This window comes from Oreochromis niloticus, linkage group LG3 (assembly GCF_001858045.2).
Source record: "Oreochromis niloticus isolate F11D_XX linkage group LG3, O_niloticus_UMD_NMBU, whole genome shotgun sequence".
In the NCBI taxonomy this organism is placed as follows: Eukaryota; Metazoa; Chordata; class Actinopteri; order Cichliformes; family Cichlidae; genus Oreochromis; species Oreochromis niloticus.
This window is the reverse complement of record NC_031967.2, coordinates 11,192,942-11,220,134: the sequence shown is the minus strand read 5'-3', so window position 1 is coordinate 11,220,134 and position 27,193 is coordinate 11,192,942. Positions and strand designations below refer to the sequence as shown.

The following is a 27,193-nucleotide window of genomic DNA, read 5'->3' as shown; positions in this document are numbered from 1 at the left end:
TCTGCAGCCTTAAAGTACGCAGCCTCAACGGTCCTCAAGGGCCGCGTACTCAAAGACCGCTAAGGCCGGAAGTGCGAGGCTTGTGAAATGGGACGGTCTAGCCTCCGTCGCGCTGCCCAGGTTGCCTAGCAACCGTGATAGCTGGAAACGTGTGGTTGACAGAAATGAAGGAGAACATATTTTGTTCATTTGTTTGTTTCTACACGAGCTTTGTGTGATTTAATAAGTATCTGAGGCTGAGACCACAGGAGTGTAAAACATGATTGTTGGGCTTCATATCTGTACTGAACAGTCATTTAAGATTAGCTAGTAAATAACAATTAGTTAATGTTGTCCATGAGACTAAAGTCAGTGTAAATATGATATGGCCAATATTGTAGTTATTATATTAATCATTATAAGTTATTACAGCAGTGAGTTTGAACTCTCAAATCAAATCACTTTTATTGTCACATCACATGTGCAGGTACACTGGTACAGCACATGTGAGTGAAATTCATGTGAGTGAATTCTGTGTCAAATACTGAGCTTCAGTAAAGATTCAAGTTGCAGCCATTTATATTTCCTATCACCTTAAATCTTCACTCAAAGACACTCGAGTATCTTTGACAGTGTATATATAGATGTATTATATATAAGAGACAAATGTTGTTCCTTCAGTATGTTGGCATTACTAAATTTGGCTCAATGCTTACATATATGTGTAAAAAGAAAATGTACGAGCTGTGATAACTGTTTCTGATAGAATGAAGAGTAGACTGATATATTAAATATTCCTTTATTGGGTGAGAAAATCAGACAATGTCATAACAGCTTTAAGTCATACAGAATAGATATCAGAGCCTTAAACAGGCTGACTTCTGCTAAATGGGTCAAACTGGGCAGAAAGTATGCAAACACATAGAATATCATGTAACACTATAGATCAACTTACCTCAGAATATATAAAGCATATAAACAATTACAGCAATATGATGCAACAAACACAGCAGTACTACTAATCCAAAATACTCAAAGCTTCATAGAACTGAAACAAACATTTATTTTTAGCTCCATTCTGCTGCTGATACATACTTTAGGTTTCTGAGTATTAAACTTGTTGCTGCCTTTCATAGTGTGTAACTTGAAGGCCCTGAGTACTTTCTCCCACACTGAAAACACTGGAATGATAACATTATTTGAACATTACCTAATAATGATTCAGGACAGACAATTAGTTATTTTAAACTTTTCTAGCAGTCCTTCACAAACAGGAAACAGTCTGTCTATTCTCTCCATCTGTCAGCTGCTGCTGGCTCTTCCTCCTCCTCTTCCTCACACACTCCTGAGTTTGTCCTGGTGGATCATCAGGGGTGCAAAGCCTCACAGATGATGTGCAGCAGTGGGTCCCTCAGTCTGTCCTCACTCTGGACACTTGCAGTCGTCACACATGGAAATCAAATGTGTGATAAGCTGCAGGATTCAAACACAAGTGTAACTTATAAATACATGTTCATACTTTTATTCCACAATCAGAGAGAAAGAAAAAGAGAGAGTGTAGGACAGACAGACAGGTGACAGTCTCAGGTGTACACACTGCTACAAAACAGCACAAGAGAAGGAGGATTTAGTGTTTGTGGTATTACGAGTGCTAAACAAGAAGAGTTCCCAGATGGTACAGTGGACACATGTGTGACTCCTGTGATTAAAGCATCTTTCTTTCAGCTTAACGAGTGAACCGTCAGCTCGTTCAAACACACGTTAAAGTCCGTTTGGCTCGACACCACCGAACAGAGGCAGCAATATAACATAGCTAACATTAACAGTGCAGTGAATCCTGCTTGTGCCGTGATATTCAGGACTGCAAACTGAGCAGCATCACTGACTTTCAGCTTGTTGTGTTTGTGGATATATGACTGACTTTAATTACGCATGAAATCATCACATTCTCTGTAAGATTAAGGGCAGCCATTGTATTATTATATTTTAAAGGCTTTAAAAGCAAGTAAAAGCTGAACGTACAAACATCGCTAATGGCAAATAACTTTGCCGACATGTGGCGAACAGTAATGTTTTAATGTTCCTCATTATTAAACATTTGCACATAAATAAGTGACATAATATTCAGTACCGGTACTTACTTTTCACAGTTTACTCTTCGGCCGCTCCGCTTCTGCCGTCTGCGGCAAAATTATCCACACCGACTGCCGCGCTATGAATTCTGGGATATGTTGGGCCACGAAGTCTACACTGCCACAGCCTTAAAATTCAGGGAAATGAAGGACGCATTTGAGGGCCGCATTTCGAGCAGCCTTTGAATTGGGACAGCCTTCGGCGCGCCACTGTGACGTAATCAGAAGGGAGGGTGTCTGCATCTGCTTAAGCTCTAAAGAATGCTGATCTGTTCGGGGTGTACCTCGCCTTTTGCCCTTTGACGGTTAGGATAGGCTCCAGCCCCTCACAACCCTAAAACTGGATGGGTGGATGGATCTTTTGTGAGTAATGGGATTTCCTGGCAGTGGATGACAAACTGAATAAGTTAACAGAGATAAATTGACATGAGTATAACTTTTTCCTAGGAAGATTACATCTATTTCCATGATAACAGAAATGAGCTACAGCTATGTTACAGACAGATTTTTAAATCTGGCAATAAATACAAATTCTTCTTAACAAAAGAAAAAAAAAGGACAAATTTCATTTTCAATCAGTTCACAAACTCATTTATTGCAGCGCACTTATGTGTAGACATTCATTTCCTTTCCACAGGACGGTAAGAGAACATTTCACCTGCTATCTTTAAAAAACCTTTCTGTACATCCTCCACCAAGAGGTCAACACCGGCTGGAGTCCCCTAACATGGATTCAAAGGGAAAACGGGGGCAGCTAGTTATAAAAACTCTAAGTTAGCACAGCAGCTGCAATCCAAATGTCAACAATACAAAAATAAATAATTGAGATTTTTTTTACTGGATGAAAAATGGTGTAAATTGTTAATATTCTGATGTGGGTTAAGAGCAGGTTCTAATCTATGCAGTGCAAATGGAATATTTTACAACACATTTTCTCATCTGTACAAGTACAGCACCACACTCACACTCAAGTCAACGCACTGGTCCATCTTTACCCAACAACTCATCGCAGCACTTTACTGTTTTCTTGCCTGTTTCACTGTTTTTAGTGGAATGTCAAATATCAAAGGCCTTCTGTCCTGACACAGTTTCAGCACTCATCAAGAGCCCTCTGCACTTTTATGTAAACCATAAAAGAGATGCTGTCTGAACCGTCGTGGTTCACTCTGTGCTAGAGTAGAGAATGAGAGTCACAGCTCTGAGTTATGATCAGAATAAGACATGTTAGCTGAACAAATACAGTATGTTACTGTTAAAAATGCAGCTTTAAAAAAAGACTGAAGCCAGCTCACCTCTGCTGTCTGTGTTTTTAATCAGTGGTGTGGCACCTTTATGCTTCAGATTGATGTCTTTGTTTTTCATGATCTCTACTTTCCAAACAGCTGCTGTCACATGTGTTATCACAGAGATCAATACTTCTGTGAGACCGGCTTTGAGCACAGGGCATCTGGAATGTTATGAATCTATTTTAGTGATTGATTGATAATTAGTGATTGTCCAAAGCCTCAGTCCTCTCCCATTTAAATGTGTTGCTCCAACACAAAGCTACACAGAGCCCCAGTGTGAGCCTGTACATGTGAACATTCATTAAGACTCTGATCACAACAACCAGGGTTGTTGACAAAAATACAACCTCGACTGAGATTTCCTTAAACTGTACAAAAAGTCAGGTGAACTTGATTTACTTACTCTTCTTCAGAAAGTGCACAAAGTTAGAGTCAGAGTCTGTACACTGTCTCACACCGAGCTGATACGAGTATAGCTACAACAGATTTAAGCCAAGGAGGCAAAAGGCTACGAACAAGGCTGCTGACATGCACACACAGATATTCTGTACAGTGATCAATCGCTTTATACAGCTTCTGTAAGGAAAAGCAACTCAACTAGTCTGAAGAGATTCATTACAGATTTCCAGGAAGTTTACAACAACAGTTCCACTTTTAGGCAGCTGCTTGGAAAACCTCTTTAAAGCAAAGCAAAGAAACATGAAACGGCCAACGTCATCTTCCAAGGCGAACGGAGGAAGCAGTACCATGTTCGTCCAGCTGGAGATGTCCGAAAGTCTCCCTGTTCCCCAAAGTTGAAGCAGGAACAGTAAGAGTTTGTGTCTCTGCTGCTGAGAGGATCAGTTCAGATGAAAGGTTCTCCAAAACATTTAAGGCACCACTGGACGCTGGGAGTAGGCGGGCGATCGATGCAGTGCAGAGACTTGAGCTGCTCCGCACTCAGCTGTTTGTATGCATTGTGGTACTCTCTGTCGAAGGCCTCTGCAGGATGACGACACAGATATGAGTTAGAAACATTTCACGTCATCACCTTCAAACTCTTACAGTACACTATAGGTCACCGCCGATATCACTAGTTAATCTCACTCACCTACGTCGATGTTCTCCCGTCCCAAAGCCACCAGTGACAGAAACAGTATTTCTCTATAGACGCTCCTGGGAGACATTCACACACACCAGGCATCAGACACTTTTCTAATGCACTGCAGCAAAAATCACAACTAAGAGCTTAAAGAAAGACTAAATATGAAACAGTGAGTATAGATGGAGGAGCAGAACTGACCTCTGTCGTTTGACCCCTTCTGGACGCCGTTTGATCTCTCGGATCAGCAGGTTGATCGGCCCGTAGACGTCGTTGGTCTGGATGTTGCGAACAATGGTGTTGAGGAGAGTGCGGATCTCCTGGTGGTCTGTTGGCCCCAGAGTTCCCCTCTTCTCCACTGGGAGCACAAACACCAAAGCATCAGAGAGTCTGCTGAAATATTCTTTTAGCAAAGAGCCTCCAATCTGATCTGTTCTGCTCAGCAGTGACACTTTAACAAAATACCCCTCAATCACCTAGTACATGCACCGAAGGTATCAGTTTCAAAACCCCATGTTGTCTCATTCCCAAGTTATTGCATTGACAAGATTTTCAGAAAATTTGACTTCAAGATTACTGAGGTTCAAACTTGAGATGTTTAGTAGATCGTTAGTAGAGGTTTAAAGGCTCAACTCTTGCGCCCCCTAGTGGTGATTATGCAGTATAGCTCAACCAAATAATCTAAAAGCTCACAATTCAATTTGCAAATACAGGTTCTACACTTGACACTGTACTGATGGACAATCATTGACGATGTCTGTCTTCACACTTACAAAAGGTCCTCCAGAGAAGGTAAAGTGGTTCTCCGGGTTCTTGGTGCAGGTTGATGTTGTCCCACAGGAGCTGTACGTACACCTGCTTACTGTCCTGTGGCAGTGACGTCAGAGGCAGCTGCAAGAATAAATCATGACATTATAGCACAGCTTACATGGTGCTCGCTAATTAACAGGACATCCTCTGTAAAGGAATGAGTTTGCTGTGTTGGGTCTAGATGACTGAAGCCTTCTTATACGTGATGTGCACATCACTGCTGGCTTCAGTCTATTAATGTCACAGCATTTCATCTTTTATGTGTGGGTCAGTTTCATACAAACATTCCTCACAGCTTCATTTAGACATAGTACTCTACTGTATGCCCACCTGATTGGACAGTACAAAAAGTGAGGCGTGACAGATGATGTCACAGTTTTCTTACAACAACAAGGAACATGAAGATGAGAGCGATCAAGGAGATTTTTTTTAATCTTTAAAAACAGTAAAAAAGCATCACACCACAGAGCAAAAATACTTTTTACCAGCTATTGTGAAATAGCTGAAATATTCCATGCCCCAATGTTCTGAAACTAAAAGTTCTGGTCTAAAAGTTCCTAGTTCCTGGTACAAGTTCCTGTGGACAATAGTGCATATCTTGAGATTGAAAAACATAAAAGAAGAAGAGAAAACTGCATTTAACCAGACATTATGTCTAACCTGCACTCCGTTGTTGCAGTGTTCAGAAGTGAGGATGAGACCGGGCAGGTGAGAGGGCAGGTCCAGGCGGCGGAAATACCACACCAGGTTCCAGAAAATGATTGGGTGCTGGCTGAGGAACTTGTGGGTGTAGATTACCTGGACAGATAGACCACAAAGTGTAACTTAAAGGATCTTGAATCTGTTGGCTGACACTTGCTATATACATCAAACCATGAGAGAATCTCTTTATATTTATACCTGATCTCCCTCATTCTCCAGCAACGTTTCCAGCTCCTTGCGCAGTACCAAGGGGCTGAGGTACGGAACAGACACTGGTTTGGGATTTGGCCGCTTTGTCCCCATGCCGTCCTGAAAACACACAGAATTCCACTCATTGACTCCATGCGGGTAAAGGCACTACTGTCAGTGATAGCTTGGAACAGAAAGGAGGCACTGACTTGCACTTCCTGCAAACTGCAGGGAAGGCTGGTGGTGGAAACGCCATGTCCAGGTCTCTGAGAGTAGTCCAGGCTTTGCAGAGGTCCTCCAACACTGTTGCTACGTGTCAAAGATGTCCCGGTGCCTTTCTGCTGCTTACATGCTGCCTGGTGTTCCAGGAGACCCAGGGGATCTGACTGTACCGGCTCTGGAATCAAACTGGGAACAACAATTCAGTTATTTATATAGCACCAAAACATCTGCCTCAAATCACTTTATATTGTAAGGTAAAGACCTTACAATAATGCAATGATGCACGACAACAATTATTATTTTTGTTATTAAAGTTTATTCCAACAACTTGTGTTCTCAGTCACCAAGTAAAAGGCACCAAGAGCATATTTAAAAAGTCTATGCTGCCATCTAGTGGTAGTTTCTACCACTAGATGGCATTTATAGGCTTTGGATAATGATTATCCACAGCCTATAAAAACACTAGTAAGGCGGTATTGAAGATTTAAACAAACGTGCAGATGCATCTCCTCGTGCATACAACTTGAAGTGCATTCAGGGTACTCAGATGAAATTGTACCTCTTCTGTGCTCCTGAATTATTTTCAGCGGTCTCCCTCGGTTCATCTTCAGCGAAAGTGATCAGGTCTGGTGTCTTAATGTCAGCCGCGCTGCTAGCTGTGGGGTGAGTGCTGGTGCTGTGGATGCTGTCCCCTGAGGCACTGGGATTCACATAAAACCTTCAAGAGAAAATAAAAGAACAGGGATATTTAAATTTGAGTTGCCACAAAGAATATGTTTGTGTTTTACAACACAGGAAAAATAAAAAATCTCATCTGACAGTTTCCTACCCGGTCATCGTGCGTAGGTCATGAAACTCGATGTGCAATAAGGGAAGAAAGACCGTCTGACAGAAAGGACAGTTGGTATTGAGGTTGGAATCATCAGCCGTCCAGCCCGCCATGATCTCCTCGTCGTACACCAGCGCTTCACACGAGCGGCACTGGGAGCAACTGGACATCAGCACCTGTAAGTGGGATAACATGTCAAACCCTGCAGTATTTTAAACATCAGCAGTGAGAGCGCAGCGCAAACAGAGACTCTGTTCATGCATGTCCTACCTCCAGTGCACAGTTCTGGAAAATACTCGAGGAGGAGGCGTGATGCGAGGAGCTTTGCTCAGAGTCAGGACCTCTGCCCGGGCGCCCTGGAATCAGATCTGCAGGCCGACATGAAAACAATATTGAAAGCTGGCATCACTGGCTTAAGAAGTACTTCACTGCCCCTTCCTTGCTTCTTCATTTACATCAGAGAGTCAGTGCTTACGTGTCTGTGTCGTCCCTCGGCCCGTGTCACTGCTGCCGCTGCTGCTGCCGCCCAGGCTGGTGCAGCTCTGGGTCAGACCATTAGCCACCAAACCTGGGATGCCTTTTCTCTCAGGACTGTCATCCAAGTCATGTGCAGCCAGCATATTTTCATCCAGACGAGCTGGGAAGCCGCCGCCACCAGCCTGAGCTTCATCCTGTAGAGAAAAGTTACCTTAAAATCTTCCCTTTTATGCAGAACAGGCTGACACACCTGATCCATCAGATCAGATGTTAAACTGCCTGAAACGTCTGAAATGACCCTTCAATGACCCTCACCTCATCGTCTGAGTCGGCATAAGCAGATGCCACTGCCCCCCACACTTTGCTGGCCACGTTTGCCGCCTGCTTCATGCCTGACTTGAGCACATCGATTTTAGGTCCTGTTAAGAACGTGTCCATCTTGATACCTGAAATGGTGTTAAAGACCGAGCCCAGCGACCCCCCCTGAGAGGACTTGACCAGTGCGGTCAGTGAGGACGATCGCTGGCCCGGGCTCGCTGTAGAGCTTGCAGGCGTCTTTGTCTTTACTGCAAAAGTCTTGGAGCGGGTTACAGTGCTGGGGCTGCGTTTGGGGGTGTTGCTCGGTGAGCCAGTTGGGGTTTTCACAGGAGGCACCGGGAGGCTGGACCTCCGCTCCAGAGTCTGTTTGGGCTGAGGTGCATCCGTGGAGTCTACCTGCGGCTGCTGGAGCTCCATGCTGGAGGATTTGGTACCCAGCGGGGTTTTCAAGCTCATGTACAGCTCGATCTCCTCAGCCAGGTTACGGGACACCACAGCAGGCACGGAGCGTGGCGGTTCCTGACTGTTGACAGAGGCCGACTCTTCGCTCTCTGACACCAGACGTGACAGTGGGTCAGCTCCCACTTCCACGTCGGCCCTCTCCAAAATGGGTCCTCGCACTCCAGAATCATCCTCATTAGTTTCAGTGTTTTTTCTTACTTGTTTCTCCCTATTTACTTCGGTAGCCTTCACCTCTTTGTCGTCTGTCTTTCTTTCTTCAGCGGTTTCTGGGTCCTCTTCTTCTGGAAGCCTTTTAAGCCTCAACCCCTGATTTTCCTCAGGCTCTTCCTCTAAGTCTTTAAAAAGTGGTTTGGGCACAATATTAGGGGGTGGGCTTTGACCTCCTGAGAGGACTCCAGCTAGGATACGAGCATCAGCGCCCATTCGGCTGGCCATGTGGTCCATGCCTGCCTCAGAGAGCATTCCAGCACGAGTTTCAGCGCTGAAGCTGCAGCTGCGTTCAGAGAAGGATTTCTGCCTCTGATGCTGAGACTGGTGAACTACGGCTGGAGACGGCAGCGAGGGATCGTCATCGGTAAGTGACACGTTATCGTTCTTGCTGTGTCTCCTGAACAGCTTCCCTTTACCTGCACACAGATACAGTTATTGTAGTGCAACAATTACATTTATGTAGCTTAATTGAAACAGGAACAAATAATCTTTACAAATTCAAAGGTGATGCCAATTTCACAGAATTTCCACCAAAAGCTTTTAAAGTATTTGAGCTAAATCTACTTTCTTACCAGTTTCTCCGTCAAAGCTTCCCGTGGACAGCCTAACAATACTGTGGACATGCGGCGACCCATCGACAGGACTGTGGGGCTCTCCCACTGCTACTGCACTGTCCACTGAGCCAGCTATGTCCCCTCCTGGTTAAAAAGAAACAAAAATAAAAGTAGTGGTTTGTGGTGCATACAACACAATACTGGAGGTGAATGCCTGAGTCTGGGCCTTTCTTACCATTATGCTGTGCTTTGGTATCGTTTCTCTCATCAGCCGGCAGAAGGGCAGCGTGCGACGGTTCAGCCAACTCCTGGTGCAGCTCATCCTTAGAGCCATATCCTTGATCACACTGTCTCTCTGGAGAGCACAGAATTAAAAAAACCCACAAACACAGCTGTAATCACAAATGTACGCTTTAAAGAAAGCTTTTGTTTTTGTTCCTCAGAGACTCAGCTGAACCTTGGGTTACAGAGAACTGATGCTTTGGGAATCAGTACCTGCGCTGCAGTGGTTGTCTGCTATGTCTTCCATGTCATGGCTGGGGGCAAATACACTGTTCAAATCACCGTTGACCTCGCTCGAGCTGTCTGCACTTCCATGACTCAAACAGTCGGCATCAGTGACTGCTGAGGCAGCTACTGGAGCAGCTAGAGAAGGACGCAGGAAGAAACATGAGTAGACTGTATGTGGTATAGCAGCAGACTTCTGATATTTTCTGGTTAACATCAAGTTAATGTCATCGTTTTGTTTTTTATTCCAATTTATATGTAATCATGAATCTATGATAAGAAGTGTCCTATAACTTCTAAGTAGAATCAACCTGTTATCTGATAAAGTTTGAGGTTTTAACAAGTGCTGTCAGCGTTAATTTTTATTTAACCTTTATTTAACCAGGAATGTCCCATTGAGATTAAAAACCTCTTTTTCAAGGGAGTCCTGGCCAAGAGGCAGCACATTTCCAAACAAATACATACAAACAAACAAGATTAAAAATTACACAAAACAATTACACATTATTGAGGCAGTCTGTAGGCCTTTGAGTTTAGTTTTAAAAACATTTAAAGACAACAATTCAGTCAGTTTCCAGTCTTTCTGTAACAGGTTCCATGAAAAAGGCGCAGAGTGGACAAAGGCTTTCTTACCCAACTCTGTGCGGACAAGGGGAACAGACAGCAGCAGCTGATCATTTGAACGCAAGGAGTAAGAACCACTATTTGTCCTTGTGACCAAAGTACAAATATAAGGAGGCAACAATCCAAGAATAGCTTTGTAAATCTCGTCATTTTAACGTCATTCTCGTTAAAATGACGTTAACGCCATAACCGCATTAACGCCGATCGCCCTGTGCGTGGGGCAGGACGGCGCTAACGAGCTAACCACGCTAACGTCGTGCAGTCCCACACATGGGACGATCCGCATTAACTCGCTAACCGAGATTTGCCACAGTTATGGAGGAACACAGCCCTGTATATTTGATTCACACCTGTGGTAGTCAGCGTTGATCCCTTCTCAGAAGATGTGCGGTTTAAACCGTATTTAAACTGCGTGACTCCACGAAGGACGTTGCGCAACTTGGTCCACATGATCAGGCCGCTCTGGTTCCGGCTGGGCCACGGGCTCTCTAAGACAGCCTGCGCAGAACAGATGAAGGATGAGATGGGATTGCTTAATAAATCCCATAAACCAGCATTTCAGCAAGACCACACACACACACACACACACACACACACACACACACACACACACTTCAGATCTTAACGTGATAAGCCATATATGTAAACCTTATTGTAGTATCCATATGTGATGGCGTTGGGATGGACTCCAGCTTTCTTCATCTCAACCAGGACTCGCACAGCCAACACAGGCAGACCCCACACGCCGCAGAGCTGCATCATCACTCTGTAACACACCTGACAGCAGACAAACACATGATCATTACTTTATATGTTTTGCATTGTCTATGAAATTCCAAAAATCTAAAGAGAAGTGATAATCTAAACATATTCCTACAAAATGTGAACGTACCTCATCCAGTATCTCCACCTCAGTGGTCCTCATCTTTAACAGGATGTTGTACGCCTGCTGCATTGCCCGGGTCTTTGACTTGGCCATGCGTACAGCTGCTGGCAGGCAGATGAACCACAGACTGTAGCAGTGACTGAACAGACAGCGGGCCCACAGAGGCGGGTTGGAGTAGAAACGCTTTGCCATCTTGTATGCAAGCTTGACCTCCTATGGAAGCAGTACGGGCACATGTCAGATGAACACGTTGATAAAGACAAAGGGTGAAGAGCATGGTCAAAGCAGGTATCGTTACTACTGATGCTGAGGATGATAGTGTGAGTACGTACTTGCTTTGTCCTCTTTGCTAGTAGTGCAGGGCTGCTGGACAGACTGGCCCCTGCTGCTCTGGTGCTGAGTGCTGGACGTAACTCTCTTGGACGGTCAAATAGATTTAACTGCAGTTTGGGGAACCCTTTATACCTGCAGAATGTAAAGCAAGGGACACTTTTAAACCAGAGTGTAGCATCAAGTCAGTTTAACTTGTTGGATATTGATCAGTTTAGTTACAGAGGGGGTTGTTAATCAGTTTCAGCTGCTTTGGTGTTAATGACATTAACAACAGGTGAACTAGAGGGAAAACAACAAGAAAACCCTAAAAACAGGGATGGTTTTACAGGTGGAGGCCACAGACATTTTTCTCTTCTCTTCTTTTCTGATAGTTTTTTCACTAGTTTTGCATTTAGCTAGGGTCAGTGTCACTGCTGTTAGCATGAGGCAATGCATAGACACTATAGAGGTTGCACAGGTAGTTTGACACATTAATACCATTACCACTGGCAGAAAGAGACAGGCAGTTAACACTAGGAAAGCTGGATAGGGCCACAGAAGGTCCTTAACCCATCAGCAGCAGCGGTATCTGCACCTTGGAGCCCGATTGCGTTTGCCATAAAATACCAGAATTAGCAGGTCCACCAGTGGGACCCTGCGCTTTTCACAAATGAGAGCAGATTCACCCTGAGCACACGTGATAGATGCAAAAGGGTCTGAAGAAGCCGTGGGGAACATTTTGCTGCCTGTAACATCATTCAGCATGACCAGTTTGGTGGTGGGTCAGCGATGATCTGGGGAGGCATATCAGTGGAGGGACACACAGACCTCTGCAGGCTAGGCAACAACATCCTGAGTGTCATTAGGTATTGAGATGAAATCCTTGGATCCATTGTATGAACCTGCACTGGTGCAGGTGGTCCTGGGTTCCTCCTGGTGCACAGCCTCATGTGGGGAGAGTATGCAGGCAGCTCCTGGAGGATGAAGAAATGACTGGCCCCCATACTCGCCTGACCTAAATCCACCTCTGGGACATTATGTTTCAGTCCATCCAACACCGCCAGGTTGCGCCTCAGACTGTCCAGAAGCTCATCAATGCACCATCCGTTTTCTTATTATGAGCATTCCCCTGACATTCTCAGGCACACATGTAAGCACAAATAGACTCTCCTGCTGCATCATTTTATCACTGTGATTTTTGGGGGTGTCTTGGAATTCAGCCCTGTGTAGACTGATCACATGCCCATATCGGTGTTGACATTCAGCATGATTTTTCCCCTATTGAGCTCTGATGTGTTTTTAAAGTGTTACTATAATTTTGTGAAGTGTAAGCTTAAAGCACTACAAGTCTTACGTGTACTGAGGAGCAGGATCCGGTCCATCATCTACTGGAGGCTCAGGAGGCATTACAAAGACTGTGTGCTCACTCTTTTGAGACTCATCCAGCTCCAGCAGTCTTGTGTCCTCACATGACTCTCCTTCAACCTGCAGAGGGGATCACATCCAGAGATTTAGAAAACAGCACAGACTGTAGACCATTTCCTGTCTGATGCCAGTAAATAAACATCTAGGTTACAAGGACACTCAACTCTATAAAGCTTTTGTAATTAAGCAGTAAAGCATGCTTGTTTAATTCTGATTAAGTTAGAGGAAAAGCAGGAAAAATCCATGTCTCTTGACTGAATGCATTCATCAGATAGGGGGAAATTAAAATATATGAAGAGGAAAAAAAAAAAAAGGTGCAAGGAAATCTGATTACATTATTAGCAATTACCTTGGTGCCCTTGTCGGTGATTTTATCAGAGGGAAAAAGCTGCAAGTAGAGGGAAGAGAGCGAAGGGAACAGAATGAATCAAAGGAAATTATGGCTTCCTTAGCCTCGCAGCGTACAAATGTTATTTTGCCAATAAACCACTGTAACACAAAGGCCTGTTCCTGGAAGGAGCGCTCCAACGGAAGAGAAAAACAAAACAACAAAGACCAGCATGCGTTTTTTACACGCCTGGAGGCGGCATGATGCCGGGATGGTAATCACCTTTTCGACGCAATCGTCAAAAAAGGCCAGGCCTGTGTCCTTGTCGCTGACGAAGGTGCACTCCTCGATGAAGCGGATGAATATCTGGGTCTTGGTGAGCTGGGAGTAGAACTTCTGGTGGGCACGGTCTCTGCTTTTGAGGAACCCTGCAGGAAGGGAAGGAGAGAGTGCAGCGTCAGCTTCACGGTCATCTCAGTTTACTGAATTTATGAATTCAGTGTCACTCGTTAATTTCGTAACTTAGCAATAAACAAAATTAGAGTCTTTACTGCATCTTAAAAGGACAAACATAAGAAGTTTTGTCCTTTTGGCCTCATTATATTAATTATTCCTGAGTGACCCTCATCAAATCAATGTGCAGCTATTTATAAAAGTGTTAAAATATGCGGCGTGAAGAAGATTATCTTTCACCATCTAAAATTGATCTATGAGAGGGGAATTAAATGGAGCCGGGAGCCTATTTCCCAGCAACAAACACTCTTATGGCTGATGAGAAAGGTGATTAATTTCTAAAAACACCTTTAATGGTCTATTTTAAACCATTAATGTACATGGAAGGGAGGACAGGGAATTGGACTAGAGGGCATATGAATGTGCCCAGCCTCTCAGCCACTCGGTCAACCTGACTCCTTGAAACAGAGATGCCAATAAAAGTATGCATGAGTTGAGCCCATCTGAATTAAAGCTGTAAATTATGCAAAGGTTACAGATCCAGGAAGCTATCAACAAATCCATAGTGTTTGGTGAATCACGTGTTTACCTTGTAGGTCATAGAGGGAGTCTGCAGCCGTGGTTTTTTCAGAGGGCGCCTGGGTGATGGGTTTGAGGTAGGAGCGGTAGCCCTTCAGGATGGAGGCCATGAAACGAAGGAAGGCCTCTTGGATTTCCATCTCCAAGGCCGTCCTTTTCTTGTGCCAGGTGAAGTCCGCGTCCATGGGAGTCATGTCGACAGCCGAGCCATCCGGCATCACTGGGCGTAGTGAAACTAAAACAAGCCAGTGTGGTCAGTTTAAATAATTTATATAAATTTCTCAGCTCTCTCCTTTTATAAAGTGTTATTAAATGTGCTCTTAATTAATAATAGGTTTATTAATTAGGTCTCCCCACATTTACTTTTCTGTAATAATGCTTGATGATGGAGATAATGTAATGATGCAGAGAGAAAATTATGAGAGTCACATAACAGTGAGGTTACTAACGCTGTTAGCATTAGCTTTCTGACCAAACCGCCTCAGGTGCTGTAAAAAAGTTCATGCAGGTCTATATAAGTACAGCGTATGAATGATTAGAATCAAATGCATTAACTGTTGCTGTTTTATAATGGAGACTGAGCATGCTCAGTGTGGATTTTGACAAAAGTGTTTACAGTTAAGCTAGCTAGCTTGTACTTTTTATTGCATCAAAAATTTGACATAGTAAAATAATTCTAAGATTTTATCAACCAAGCAACCAGAAAAGAAAATATGAAAGCATATTTGTTTTTGAAAAGGAAATAGCATATAGTTCAGATGCTTTTTTGCCATTATGTAAAATTTTGTAATGTATTGTTTGTTTGTTTTTAAAGGTATACAGTTTTATTTTCAGCTTTGGACTACCATAATTACTAAAAGAATACCATGATGCATATTGTAATTTAAGCTTACAGTGTTCAGGTAAAGATTAAGCTGTCCCTGTCCACGTTAATTGTGGTAACTTTGTGTAACAGGTAAGTGATCCAGGTTTTGCTATACAAATGAGATGCTGTTTGTACCAGTGGCCAGCTGGTGGTGCAAGTTGCTTAGTGAGTTAATGAGACTCTTGCAGGGCTTCTTTGGGAGGTTCTTCCAGTTGCTGTGTTTCTTCTCATCTGACCTGTAACATACAAAACCACAAAGTTAGTTGACTGGAGAAAAAAAAGAAAAAGACAGCTGCACAAAAATCTGGGCTCACAAATCTGCTGCTGAAACAGTTGTTCAACATTATGGGACCTGTTAATGTAGAAGACAAAGTGTGTTTTTCTCTAGCAAAGCACAACATACAGGTAGATAGTGTTCGTGTCCAGATCCACACAAACAACATCTGGTGGGGGGTCATAAAGGTCAAAGTAGCGGGAGTCCACGCCCACTATAAATGGACACGGCGCGTTGAGGACGCCTGCGAGAGAGAGTGGGCACAGGGGGATGTAGGGACACTGCCACTGGAAGGGGAAAATCATCTGGAAGGAGACAAAAGCCAGAATCAGGATTATTACTCCCAAACAGATGTTTTTAAAGGGGTTCCCATGTGTAAAAAACCAAAAACAACAGCAGCATATTTCTTTCCTTATTCACAAGCCCGTTTTTTCATATTGCTCCACCCCTCAAGAACATCTATAAGTTGAACACCGAACGTAAATAAGACAAATTTAGAGGGTCACACTTGCATAACTGATCTACTGTAACAGCTGAAACCTATTTGGGTTGATTTTGAGAATTGTGAAATCCTTACTTTTCTGGAACTGGAGAATAAGCAACTAAATTCAGTGAAAAAAAAACTCAAAGTTCAAAAAGCCTGAGTAGTGTCAGAGTTATTTGGATACTACGCTGCCTGCAGGCACGGGACATGTGAGACACAAAGTAATGATCAGCTATAAAAGCAATTTAAAATTGTCAGAAGTTTAAAAAGGAAGTCATTAACTTGCGGTTCTAGTCATTCATGACTGGCAAGTTTAGCTAAAAGAAAGATACACATGCTTTAACATCCTCTGGACTTCATGGTACTGTGTTGCAACATCATTAGGCAATAAATGGATAAATGGAAACCACCTTTACCAATACTCAATAGGACTACATTATTGAGAGTTGAATATGTTTACAGTATTGATTACAGTGCAGGCTTCACTCGGGCCCCATCACTGATTTTGTGTCTACATGAATAAAAAAAGACGTGCAGTGCTGCTCACATCACTGCTCAGAAACTTGTTCCTCTTCTTGCTGCTGCTTTTCTGGATTAAACTGCTCTACCTGACTCATCTTAATGCTCTTTCATTACAGTCATAAAACATAAGTGAAAGGAAATGAAACTAATACTTACAGTTCCTCCATGTCAACCATTTGAGCAGTCTTTGACTAATTACTGATACTGTTACATATACTGCATATCATTTACTAAATGTAGTTTATGTAACTGTGCTGTATCTCTCTCTCCATCTCCTTGTACATGTATGGCTTGTCTGGGCATCGAGTTCCTAAATAACAAGCTGTGTATTCTGTAAGCTCTTAATTAGTGTTTTTAAGCAGACAGTTTTCTTCTCTGCAGTTCTGATGAATGTTGACTCGACAACAGTGACTACTACTTATGTCACTTTAAAGGAAAGTGTTGGGTTATCCAAACACAGAGGAGTTAAACTGTGCATCTACAGCGTGTTATTCATTTAATCCTTTTGCAAATATATTTTTGTTGCTGTGTTCCTTAATGAGATGTTATTGTGCAACGCTTTATAGTGCTAGCCATATGTTTCTTATCTAAAAAGTTCAGATAAGTCAAGGAAATGCAAGTGTCAATGTTTTGCATGTGCAGATTGCAAAAGTTAAACAACTGCACAACTGAGACACCACAGCCTGCAGTCATAATGTTGTTTTCTTGACTTTTAATGTGTATGTTTTTCATTTTAATCACATGGTTAATATTAGACCTGATTTTCAAAACAGCCTAAGCACTTACAGGACACATTCTGTATTTATGAGCAGAAACAGTGACTGTGTGGTCGCTTCGCATGTCAGCACTAGGTCAAGCTGATGATTCATTTCTTTCCATACTGACAGCAAAGGCAATGAAGCATTGCAGGCAAATATGAGCTAAATGGACTCAAAAACACAGCAAATGCACTGAGGGGAACTGCTGCAGAGGAGAACACACAAATTCAAGTTTCCAGCTTTGCCTAAAAACAGGTAGCTCTTCATTGGAGCCTGATATAGGATTTTTAAGACCGATACCGATACTTGGCGATTTAAAAATCCAACATTTTGATGTATCGGCAGATATTCGTTTCTTTCAGACACAATGAACATAAACAGATTTCACTGACATTTTTTTACAGATGTTTATTTACTCATTTTCGCTCTGCCTGACTATGCTCGGATCAGCTGGTTCTTTAGTTTTGTGACGTTTTTAAAAAACCTGCTGCGAACAGGGACGTTGCAGAGTGCCCCCTGGTGGACAAACTAGGCAATGTCAACACTCATAACAGTTGAAGGGTGTTTCTCTCGTCTCTTCCTTGCTTCTGTTTTCTCTCCCTCATTTTTCAGCCATTATAATTGTTGATTCTGAGAAATGAGCAAATAGCTAATATTGGCCATAAATGTGTCAGGCTCCACTTTTTGTGTTCAATGTGCTTTTTAAATAAAATACTGTAATCAGACTAAGGAGGAAAAGCTTTGCTAAAACCCAATCCTGCAAATAAATTATATCTATTTGAGTATATTTGAATACATTTGAGTATGACAATATGAGAGTGCATGTTGGAGCCTACTCACAGCCACCACAGCCTCGGCCACTCCGGTGAGCACGGCGGGTCGGAGCGAGTGCAGCAGGATCTTGCTCTCCAGCAGGACAAAGTGCAGCAGTGTGGCGCAGTTCTCTGAGCCCAGATTCATCAGCAGAGTGCCATAGTCTGCCCCGCTGGCACGGAGGGAGAGAAGAGAGGAGAGGAATGAAGTGATGAGTTCAGACAGGGAACGGAAAGCACAGCGGAAAGAAAAGGAGAGGGAAAAATAAAGGGAAAAGAATTGGGAAACAGAAGGGTTCATTGCTGGGTCTGTAACCAAATGCAAGCTGAATTAATCAAATGGGAAACAAGGAAAAGGCAGAAATACAGGCACAGAATCAAAATAACACCATCAACATAAAATGTATTGTTTATCTCGCGCCATCTGCTTTACTGCTTCAGTTTGCTAAAGCGCTCCGTTTTCAGATGCTTTTTTTCATAATCTAACAAACTGATCATTTTAAAAGCCTTCATAACCACAACTTAAAACTGACTGCCTTTTGTGCAGTAATCCTGTCTCCTTTAAATCTCTATTGTAGAGACTGCAGCAAACATTACTTTGAATATCAATAGCAGCCGGTGCTAGCTTTAACAAAAGCCCGTCAATCACCATTTTTATGAGGTTTCAAGGTTGCATAAGGCAGCGTCCAGAACTACAAAAAGGAAAATAAAGTAGCTGAATTACTCATATCAGTCGGAAAATGGCAGAAGTAGCAGCAGAAAAAGGCTTTAAAAAAGATGATGATGCAGGAATTAAATGAACATGTTTTTTTTTTTGTAGAGAAATGATTTTGTTATGCATTTATTGAGCAGGTACCTGAGCGGTAAGGGTGTGCACACGGGCTGGGAGAGGATCAAAGTGTCGTTTACCGAGAGCTGCAGAGGACATTAAATAACATCAGTGACAGAAAAATACAAAAATATCACAACAAACGTTCCCCGAGTACTGCACATGCGGAAACTCAGATTTATTTTGACCGACAGCAAGAGAGAAAAACTCTGACCTGGACCAAGATTCTGGGTCTTTGAGGGGAAGGAAATGAGACATTGTGCATGAAGTGCGAGATGTGCCTGTTGAAGGAAATAATAAACTCATGTTAGATGTTTCCTTTTAAAAGGTTGGCATTAAAGTGGCCAGTGAATGATTTTGAAAGTTTCCACAGCGGCCAAGTAGTTTCCTACTTTTCAATAGGCAGTGGGTGCGGGCCTGAGACGGAGAACTTGTAGATGAACATCAGGAACTTGCGGAAGGACTCAAAGAAGGGCCAGCGGGAGAGCAGACAGATGCATTTATTGGTGTTCACAGGCCGGTTGGGGATCATCTTCTTCTCCACCGTGGTGAGAAGGCCCAGCTGGATCTTCTGCTTCTCGCTCAACAGATCTGCTGGATATGGCTCGTAAAACTGGATGGCTGATCCGTACACCTGGCAACAAGAGGTGGACGTTAAAGTGTTTGAAACATTTTGGCTAGGCAGAGAGTTTTAAACACTTAAATTTAAATCTTCCTTTGGTAGCTATGTCTTACCTTTTCACCAGAGGAGATGGTTAAGACAAATGTAGAAAAGACAGGCAGAGGGTCACGAGTGTTCGGTGCCCAGCACTCGATGTTGGCACCCATGGGCAAACAGAACAGAGGTACAGACTCTGACAGAGGGAAAGACTCATAGTCCTCTTCTGGGTAACGAAAGATTAGACCTGGAGCACACAATAACACACAAACAAATAAATAAAAATCACATGATGAAACAATGTGGTTGTTCAGAGCAAGACACATGGTAACATTTAAGCTTATTGAATAGTTTGAATAGGTCCTAAACTTCCAGGCAGGCCTTTAATCTCAGTCTCCCTGCAAGGATTAAACTACTACCTTTAAGAAAAGGGAGATCAGTATTTTGAAACTCTGATGCTCTTACAGTCAGCAGCCTGTATAATTCATTTTGAGGAAATAAGATGCTCAACTTGATGTCTGTCGCTATGAAAAAACACATTCTTCTGAGCGTGCATGAACACACACACATGCACAGCAGAAGCACAAAAGGGTGTGGCAGGAAGTGCAGTTGTCCGAGATGAATAAATAGCCACTTCACAGGAAAAAGGTCGGCCAGAAGATAAAGCCAGCATGCATGTTTCCACAGGGCGTGTATGTTTGTGTGTGTGTGCACATGTGAACGCTGATGACGTTACGCAACGCAGCGCTCAGAAGGCCAAAGTGCTGCGGAAGCTTTCAGTCAGTGAAAATGTCACACAAAGATCAGCGATACACGCTGAAGGTGACCTAAACACGCAAGCAGGGGCCATTGTGAGGACACACAATGCGCCAACACGTCTCGCTGCTGCAGTTTTGTTATCAGTGTTTAACATAGATGCACATTTTGGAAAGACTCATGACTGCAAAACATCTTCCCCTTTTCCTCCTGCCTGGACACCGTTTGTCCAGTATATGCTGTCCCTTCTCTGCACAGGTCCAAACCATCTCAGCCTCGCTCTCCAAGTTTGTCTCCAGACTGCTCAACCTGAACTGTCCCTCCGATACACTCATTTATAATCTTGTCCATCCAGCTCAATGAAAGTCTTAGCGTCTTCAGCTTTGCCACCTCCAGCTCGGCCTCCTATCCTTTTGTCAGTGCCGCTGTCCTTAAACTATACACGAAAGCAGGTCTCACTACTGTCCTGTAAACAATGCCTTTCACTCTTGTTGCAATCCTTCTGTCACACTTCACCTCTGACACTCATCACCACCCATCTCCACCCTGCCTGCACTCTCACACACCTCACCTGTGCACTGTTTGTTGCTTTGGATGGCTGACCCAGGTATTTAAACTAGTCCACGTGTAACCAACGGTTACATGTGCCTCTCTCATTCACACACACTCTGTCTTGCTTCTACTGTTTAAAACACTATTATCTAACTGGTCAGTAAAACAACGATCAAAGTGAATTACTGATATATTGTATTTACTATTACTGTCAACCTTTTACGTTTTGCATAATATTACAGTACGCATTATGATAACATTACATTTAATTTCGTTGACTTCAAACACTTGTCTGTTTTAAATAAGACAAAACATTGTTTCAGTTATATATATATTAACTACCTGCTCTTGCAAACAGCTTTAACACCACATGGGCAAATCATTCCAAAAAAAAAAAAAATTAGATAGTGAGGTGAAATCAGATGAATCAAACACTGACGGACACAAAAACGTGACAGCAGTAACCCCTGTTCAGCAGCTGCAGGAAACAGATACCAGTTGAAGATTGTGAAACTGATCACTTTTACTCACCGGCTTTGTAACCGATGGAATTTGACGCAGATACCGACTTCTTGTAACACAGGAACACGCTGGAGCCCCACTGAAAGATCGATCACACTCTTATTACGTGTTTGAACTTTCACCGATGATACCGAAAGAGAGATAAAAAACTAAATTCAGACGCACCATGCCGCAGTTGAGGTTCTTGTCCACTTTGCAGAAGGTGTGCGGCGGCGTCTCGCCTTTGCTGGTGACGATGACGCAAATGTCCGTCACGGCCAGCGAATTCTGCGGCTGGACGGGTGGTGCTCGGCGGAAGGTGATGAAGATGCGCTGCGAGGTTGCAGAGCTGTTGTTGACATTCGCGCAGCGTCCGTATGGTGTTGCCTGGATGACCTCACACCCCTGGATGAGACGCTCCTTACCTTCATAGAGCACCCTGTAAGACAAACAGTAAGTAAAAATGTTACTTTGGGGAAAAAATTGGTGAAGACTAGAAGAATTTTAATACCTCTGAATATTTATATATTTATTTATTTTATTTTTTTTAACATTTTTTTCATCAAATCCAATATTGCCAAAATCAAACTGCAACTTTAAGTTCACTTTACACATATTGTAGCCACGTTTGGTCTTCGTGCATATTCACTTTTTGTCCTCACTGAGGACCAGTATGGGCAGAAATCTGTGCCATCAGAAACTGAATTTGAATAAGTTAAATTTGAATTTGAATTACTCGGATTGAATCTGAATTGTAACTTGAATGAAAGCTTTTGAAAACTGAATTTGAATTAGTCTAATTTGAAATTGAATTTATGGTTTGAAACTGCATTTTATCCTTTAAAAATTCAGCTCTCGAATAATTTCACATTCACTTCTCACCATTCAGTTTCAGTTCTACAATTCAATTTCAGTTCCAAAATTCAGTTTTTTGGGACTTACATCCGGTTCCGGTTCAAGCGCAGATTAATAGAACTACAGACTGATAGCGTTACTGACGGAATCTACAGCGTCTTGAGCTGAATTAAGACTTCAGAAGTCATTCGTCATGTCGAATGACCAGCGGATAAACTCTCAGGTTGGTAATAAATGTATTACATGTATAAGAACAAGCGTCATGTTAACAATTGATAGCCGTACAGTAACCTTTATGCTTATTGTAGCTGCTAGCTAAAAACGCTAATTTAGCCTAGTTTGCCCTGGATTCAGCTTTGACAGACAAATATGATCGACTGTTTCTAGTAGAATTCCAAAGTTGTCATCTTGTACCCTCTCAGAGCCCTGTATGCTTGCAGAGACCCCTACAGTAAGGAAACATGCAAAACGCTGTCCAAACCTTTGTATTTGAGCTTTATTTATGTCTTACACAGCATCCCAACTCTTTAGCGAACTTAATAACTTTAGCTAAAGTGAATAGTTAGTCTTATTCATTAGTGCAGCGTTACTGGATCACCTCTGTTTGAAGTGATATAATATGATATACAACTATCACTGAAACAGCAAACTTTGTAAATAAACAACACTTCTCATTCTCTAAACGTTTGGCCACAGATGTAAATTACACTATCAGTGCTTGTTCACTCTTGACAATAATTACATTTCTAAATTCTCTTTGTGCATTTACAGGTAAACAATATCTAATATTTTATCTAAATGACTGCTTTGTCTTTGAAAAGGTGAAGAGCCTGAGGCCGGTGACAGTCCAGTTCTACTCTAAGTACATCCTTACGGTGGTTCACAGGACAAGGCGACATTCCTGTCCTGCCAGAAGAGAAGAGAAACTTCAGAGTCTTCATGAAGTTCAACCACACCTGTCATATGGAATATGACAGGGGTCTCAAACTCCAGTCCTCGAAGGCCGGTGTCATGCAACTTTTCCATGCGCCCTCGAGGACTGGAGTTTGAGACCCCTGCCGTATGGTGTTCATGCAGTTTTCTACCCCACAGTTACAGCATGTCTGACTGCCTGTTCAGCATATGCAAAAATATATGATGAGTTTAAGCATGTGATGACTAAGGCCTTCCATTATGGTGTTTGTCATCACATGTCACAGATATCTGGATGATCATTTGGAATAAACAAAAAAACAAAAAACTTGTTACTTCATCTTTTATCTTTATTATTATTATTATTGTTCTTATTTTACATTTTTCATTGTTAGGCATTGGGTTTATTTGTAGTAGTCCTTTCCAGCTTCTTTCCCTCTTCCATGTTACTGTGTCAGCTTGTCAGCATCTATTTGGGGTTGGGAGTGGAACAGGAAGTAAAGAACAGAAAGTGCCATTTAAACCAGGAGAGGTTCTTATATTTCAGAAGAAGGGATTAATTCAAAAGAAATGACCTCAATGCCATATTTTATTTAGGAACCCTAGAGAGCACTTTGCAAAATAACACATTCTTATAATTTCACCCTCAGATGAGCCAAGCTACGACTGTCAGGGAAGGTGATGTAGGTACAGAGCATGTGAGAGTGGTTAAGTTAATGTCTCTTGTCTAGATGAAGGCACAGGAGGGATCAATGGCACGGCGTAGAGATTCAGTATCTTCAGTCTTCAGTGGACACTCCATTTCTGGCACAAAACACCTGTAAAAGATGGTCGATTTAGGAGGTGACCCGACAACTTCAGCCTGTCAAACATAGCAATGGAGCAGTATGTTTTAAAAAAAAAAATCTAATTAAGCATGCACTCAGTACCCTAAGAATTATTATGATAGTTAAACACAGTGATAGTTGTATATCATATTATATCACTTCAAACAGAGGTGATCCAGTAACGCTGCACTAATGAATAAGACTAACTATTCACTTTAGCTAAAGTTATTAAGTTCGCTAAAGAGTTGGGATGCTGTGTAAGACATAAATAAAGCTCAAATACAAAGGTTTGGACAGCGTTTTGCATGTTTCCTTACTGTAGGGGTCTCTGCAAGCATACAGGGCTCTGAGAGGGTACAAGATGACAACTTTGGAATTCTACTAGAAACAGTCGATCATATTTGTCTGTCAAAGCTGAATCCAGGGCAAACTAGGCTAAATTAGCGTTTTTAGCTAGCAGCTACAATAAGCATAAAGGTTACTGTACGGCTATCAATTGTTAACATGACGCTTGTTCTTATACATGTAATACATTTATTACCAACCTGAGAGTTTATCCGCTGGTCATTCGACATGACGAATGACTTCTGAAGTCTTAATTCAGCTCAAGACGCTGTAGATTCCGTCAGTAACGCTATCAGTCTGTAGTTCTATTAATCTGCGCTTGAACCGGAACCGGATGTAAGTCCCAAAAAACTGAATTTTGGAACTGAAATTGAATTGTAGAACTGAAACTGAATGGTGAGAAGTGAATGTGAAATTATTCGAGAGCTGAATTTTTAAAGGATAAAATGCAGTTTCAAACCATAAATTCAATTTCAAATTAGACTAATTCAAATTCAGTTTTCAAAAGCTTTCATTCAAGTTACAATTCAGATTCAATCCGAGTAATTCAAATTCAAATTTAACTTATTCAAATTCAGTTTCTGATGGCACAGATTTCTGCCCATAGACCAGTACATAGTTTCACATTCACAGTTAGAGGCTAAACTCACCACCAACTTTATCTCATAAGTAGCAGAGCACCACCACACTGGTATGTGAGGTACAGACATGGAACTTGATGAAAAGAATCAGGGAACTGTTCCCAATCATTGTGATAAATAAACAGAACTTACACTGCCATAGAAGGATAAAAAGATCATAAATAAGTGAATGTAGTGACACTATGGGTGCTAATAGAGCTTTGCCCCCCTGCAAAATCAAAGGAAAAAAAATAGCATATCTCTTTGGTTGGTTATATTTTTCCAAGCAGTAAATTTTCCGAGTAATGAGCTTAACAGTCTGAAGTGAAGGTTTCCAAGGAATCCTCCAAAGTAATTATTGACAGGATAAATTCCCGGCTGTCTTACGTCTATGCCTACTAGCTATTTCCATCTTCCGTGCACCAACTTTTATTTCCTGATTGGACGCAGACAATAGAAAACAGTGACAAACAGAGCAGCGCCAAAACTGATAAGAGGACATATTTGATATAAAAGAGATAAGCAACTAAATTAGTTCACAGATAAGAAATAACAAACAGCAGCTAAACCAAAAGAAAGAAAAGACTGAAGATGACAGAAAACTTCGATCTAACAGAAAAGTTACCCACGTCTTAAACCGCCCCCCCTGTTTACTATTACTTGAATCCTGTGCTGCTCATAAGAAGACCTAGACCAACATGCCTGGTATACAATCACCATCTGCATGATATAAAGTCACCTTACAACATCACATTATTCTCTAAACTGCATAGACGGTTAATCTGGACTCTGAGTTACCACCACAAACTGCACACTAAATATTAACACATCACATGCTCACAGTGTTGGGAAACATATTTCCACAATGGAAAAACAAACATTAGCAATCAAAGAGTCATTTTCCTTCATGTCCTCTTTAGGGCTACACCGATATCTGCCTCTTTAATTGCTAAATGCTCTGCTGTGTGGAGCGGCTACTGCTTAATCTGATCAACCTAAACAGTAACCGTGCAAGTTGTAAACCCCAAATAATAATCAGAAAGGTGGTAAAATGAGCAGGAACTGCAGGTGGAGTTATCCGATCTAAGGGTTTTATACTAGTAACTGTAGCTTTGAGTCTCGTAAGCGGTCAGAAACATTATGCTTACAGAAAAACACAGAAGGACTGATTTCTGTAAACTCCACGCAGCTTTGCTTCAGTCCAATTACGTCGTTAAAATGCAAGAAACTACAATTTCTTCAGGCGCACAAATCTGACAAAGCATAAGCAACGCGCTGCTATTATATGAAAGCATCCTTCCCATGGGAAACAAAGTGTATGCCTGTGAGACACTAAATGAAGGGGTTAAACTGTGGCTCTGTGGTAAGAATAATCTCTGGTTCTCCTGTTTTACAGAGAGGATCAGTGTGTGGTCAGCACTGCTTACTTGGTTCTGAAAGCTCTGGTTTCTCTTTAAAGCCTCGGTAAGAAGTCTGTCTTCAGTGAGTGACGTGATTCAGACTTAGTAGCTGACTCATTCACATCCCAGACAGTAAAGTGGTTCTCGTATCCAGCTCACAACAGATTAAACCCTTTAAATGTTACAGCTAAAAACGTTCTGTGCACTACCTGTCTCTGCGACCTGCTCGCTCCCACATTGAATTTCACACAGCCAAGAGCTGCAGTCTGGAAAGCAATCAGTGCCCCACTGTGTTGGATTTTTTATTTTTTTTTATTTTTTGCATGACTGCAGGGCTTCTGTAGCAGCATGCTCCATGTCCTCCCTTTCCATCTGGACAATGCCATGTGGGAGGCCAAAAGCTTTGACTCCTACCCTCTTCAAACTAGGACTAAAAACACACTTTCTGATCCATGGGCAGGGCCAGCCGTTGCAGATATAATAGTCCTGAAACACTCCATTTATTCTGAAAAGAGTGCAGGACAAATCTAAAGAGGCGGGGAGGACAGTTGCCAGCAAAATTCTCATTTAGGCAACAAAAACAGGGTCCTAATGGGCACGGTAAGCAGTCATGCTCTGGAGCCCCGGGCTGGGAATGTTGGACAACAGAAGGAGCGATAAATGATTTACGCTTCACTAGATTTACATTTATTCTTTCACTGGACAAGCGGAAGGTGGAGTGAAAAGAAGCATCTTCTCAAACAGCTTTAGTATTAAATTCACAAATTTTACATTAAGAGTCTAAATATTTGTTAACAGTAACCTGTGAGAAGGCTACGCTGTTACTCAGCCTCATCAGAGGCATCGATGACTAAGTGT

At 42.3% G+C, this 27,193-nt stretch overlaps 1 protein-coding gene across 2 annotated transcripts in view; it reads right to left on the bottom strand.

The window, feature by feature from the left end:
* Window positions 1–2,685: 2,685 nt before the first annotated feature.
* Window positions 2,686–27,193, bottom strand: part of dennd4c (DENN/MADD domain containing 4C) — a 40,307-nt gene continuing 15,799 nt past the window's right edge. The window contains exons 3-34 of one of the 2 annotated variants that reach the window (XM_003452383.4): window positions 21,563–21,815; window positions 21,407–21,476; window positions 19,645–19,814; window positions 19,302–19,543; window positions 19,124–19,190; window positions 18,937–18,995; window positions 18,109–18,253; window positions 15,634–15,809; window positions 15,366–15,466; window positions 14,376–14,600; window positions 13,616–13,761; window positions 13,355–13,393; window positions 12,935–13,065; window positions 11,601–11,733; window positions 11,275–11,481; window positions 11,031–11,159; window positions 10,733–10,880; window positions 9,747–9,896; window positions 9,487–9,606; window positions 9,270–9,395; window positions 8,023–9,113; window positions 7,706–7,901; window positions 7,501–7,598; window positions 7,231–7,406; window positions 6,961–7,119; window positions 6,389–6,587; window positions 6,189–6,299; window positions 5,949–6,086; window positions 5,252–5,369; window positions 4,680–4,836; window positions 4,488–4,552; window positions 2,686–4,378 (exon numbers count right to left, since the gene is read on the bottom strand). In XM_003452383.4, coding sequence (XP_003452431.1) covers window positions 4,242–4,378; window positions 4,488–4,552; window positions 4,680–4,836; window positions 5,252–5,369; window positions 5,949–6,086; window positions 6,189–6,299; window positions 6,389–6,587; window positions 6,961–7,119; window positions 7,231–7,406; window positions 7,501–7,598; window positions 7,706–7,901; window positions 8,023–9,113; window positions 9,270–9,395; window positions 9,487–9,606; window positions 9,747–9,896; window positions 10,733–10,880; window positions 11,031–11,159; window positions 11,275–11,481; window positions 11,601–11,733; window positions 12,935–13,065; window positions 13,355–13,393; window positions 13,616–13,761; window positions 14,376–14,600; window positions 15,366–15,466; window positions 15,634–15,809; window positions 18,109–18,253; window positions 18,937–18,995; window positions 19,124–19,190; window positions 19,302–19,543; window positions 19,645–19,814; window positions 21,407–21,476; window positions 21,563–21,815 — 5,482 coding nt within the window. In that variant the 3' untranslated portion in view covers window positions 2,686–4,241. The remainder of the gene's footprint in view (window positions 4,379–4,487; window positions 4,553–4,679; window positions 4,837–5,251; window positions 5,370–5,948; window positions 6,087–6,188; window positions 6,300–6,388; window positions 6,588–6,960; window positions 7,120–7,230; window positions 7,407–7,500; window positions 7,599–7,705; window positions 7,902–8,022; window positions 9,114–9,269; window positions 9,396–9,486; window positions 9,607–9,746; window positions 9,897–10,732; window positions 10,881–11,030; window positions 11,160–11,274; window positions 11,482–11,600; window positions 11,734–12,934; window positions 13,066–13,354; window positions 13,394–13,615; window positions 13,762–14,375; window positions 14,601–15,365; window positions 15,467–15,633; window positions 15,810–18,108; window positions 18,254–18,936; window positions 18,996–19,123; window positions 19,191–19,301; window positions 19,544–19,644; window positions 19,815–21,406; window positions 21,477–21,562; window positions 21,816–27,193) is intronic. The other variant, XM_005468100.3, reaches the window with a different exon arrangement.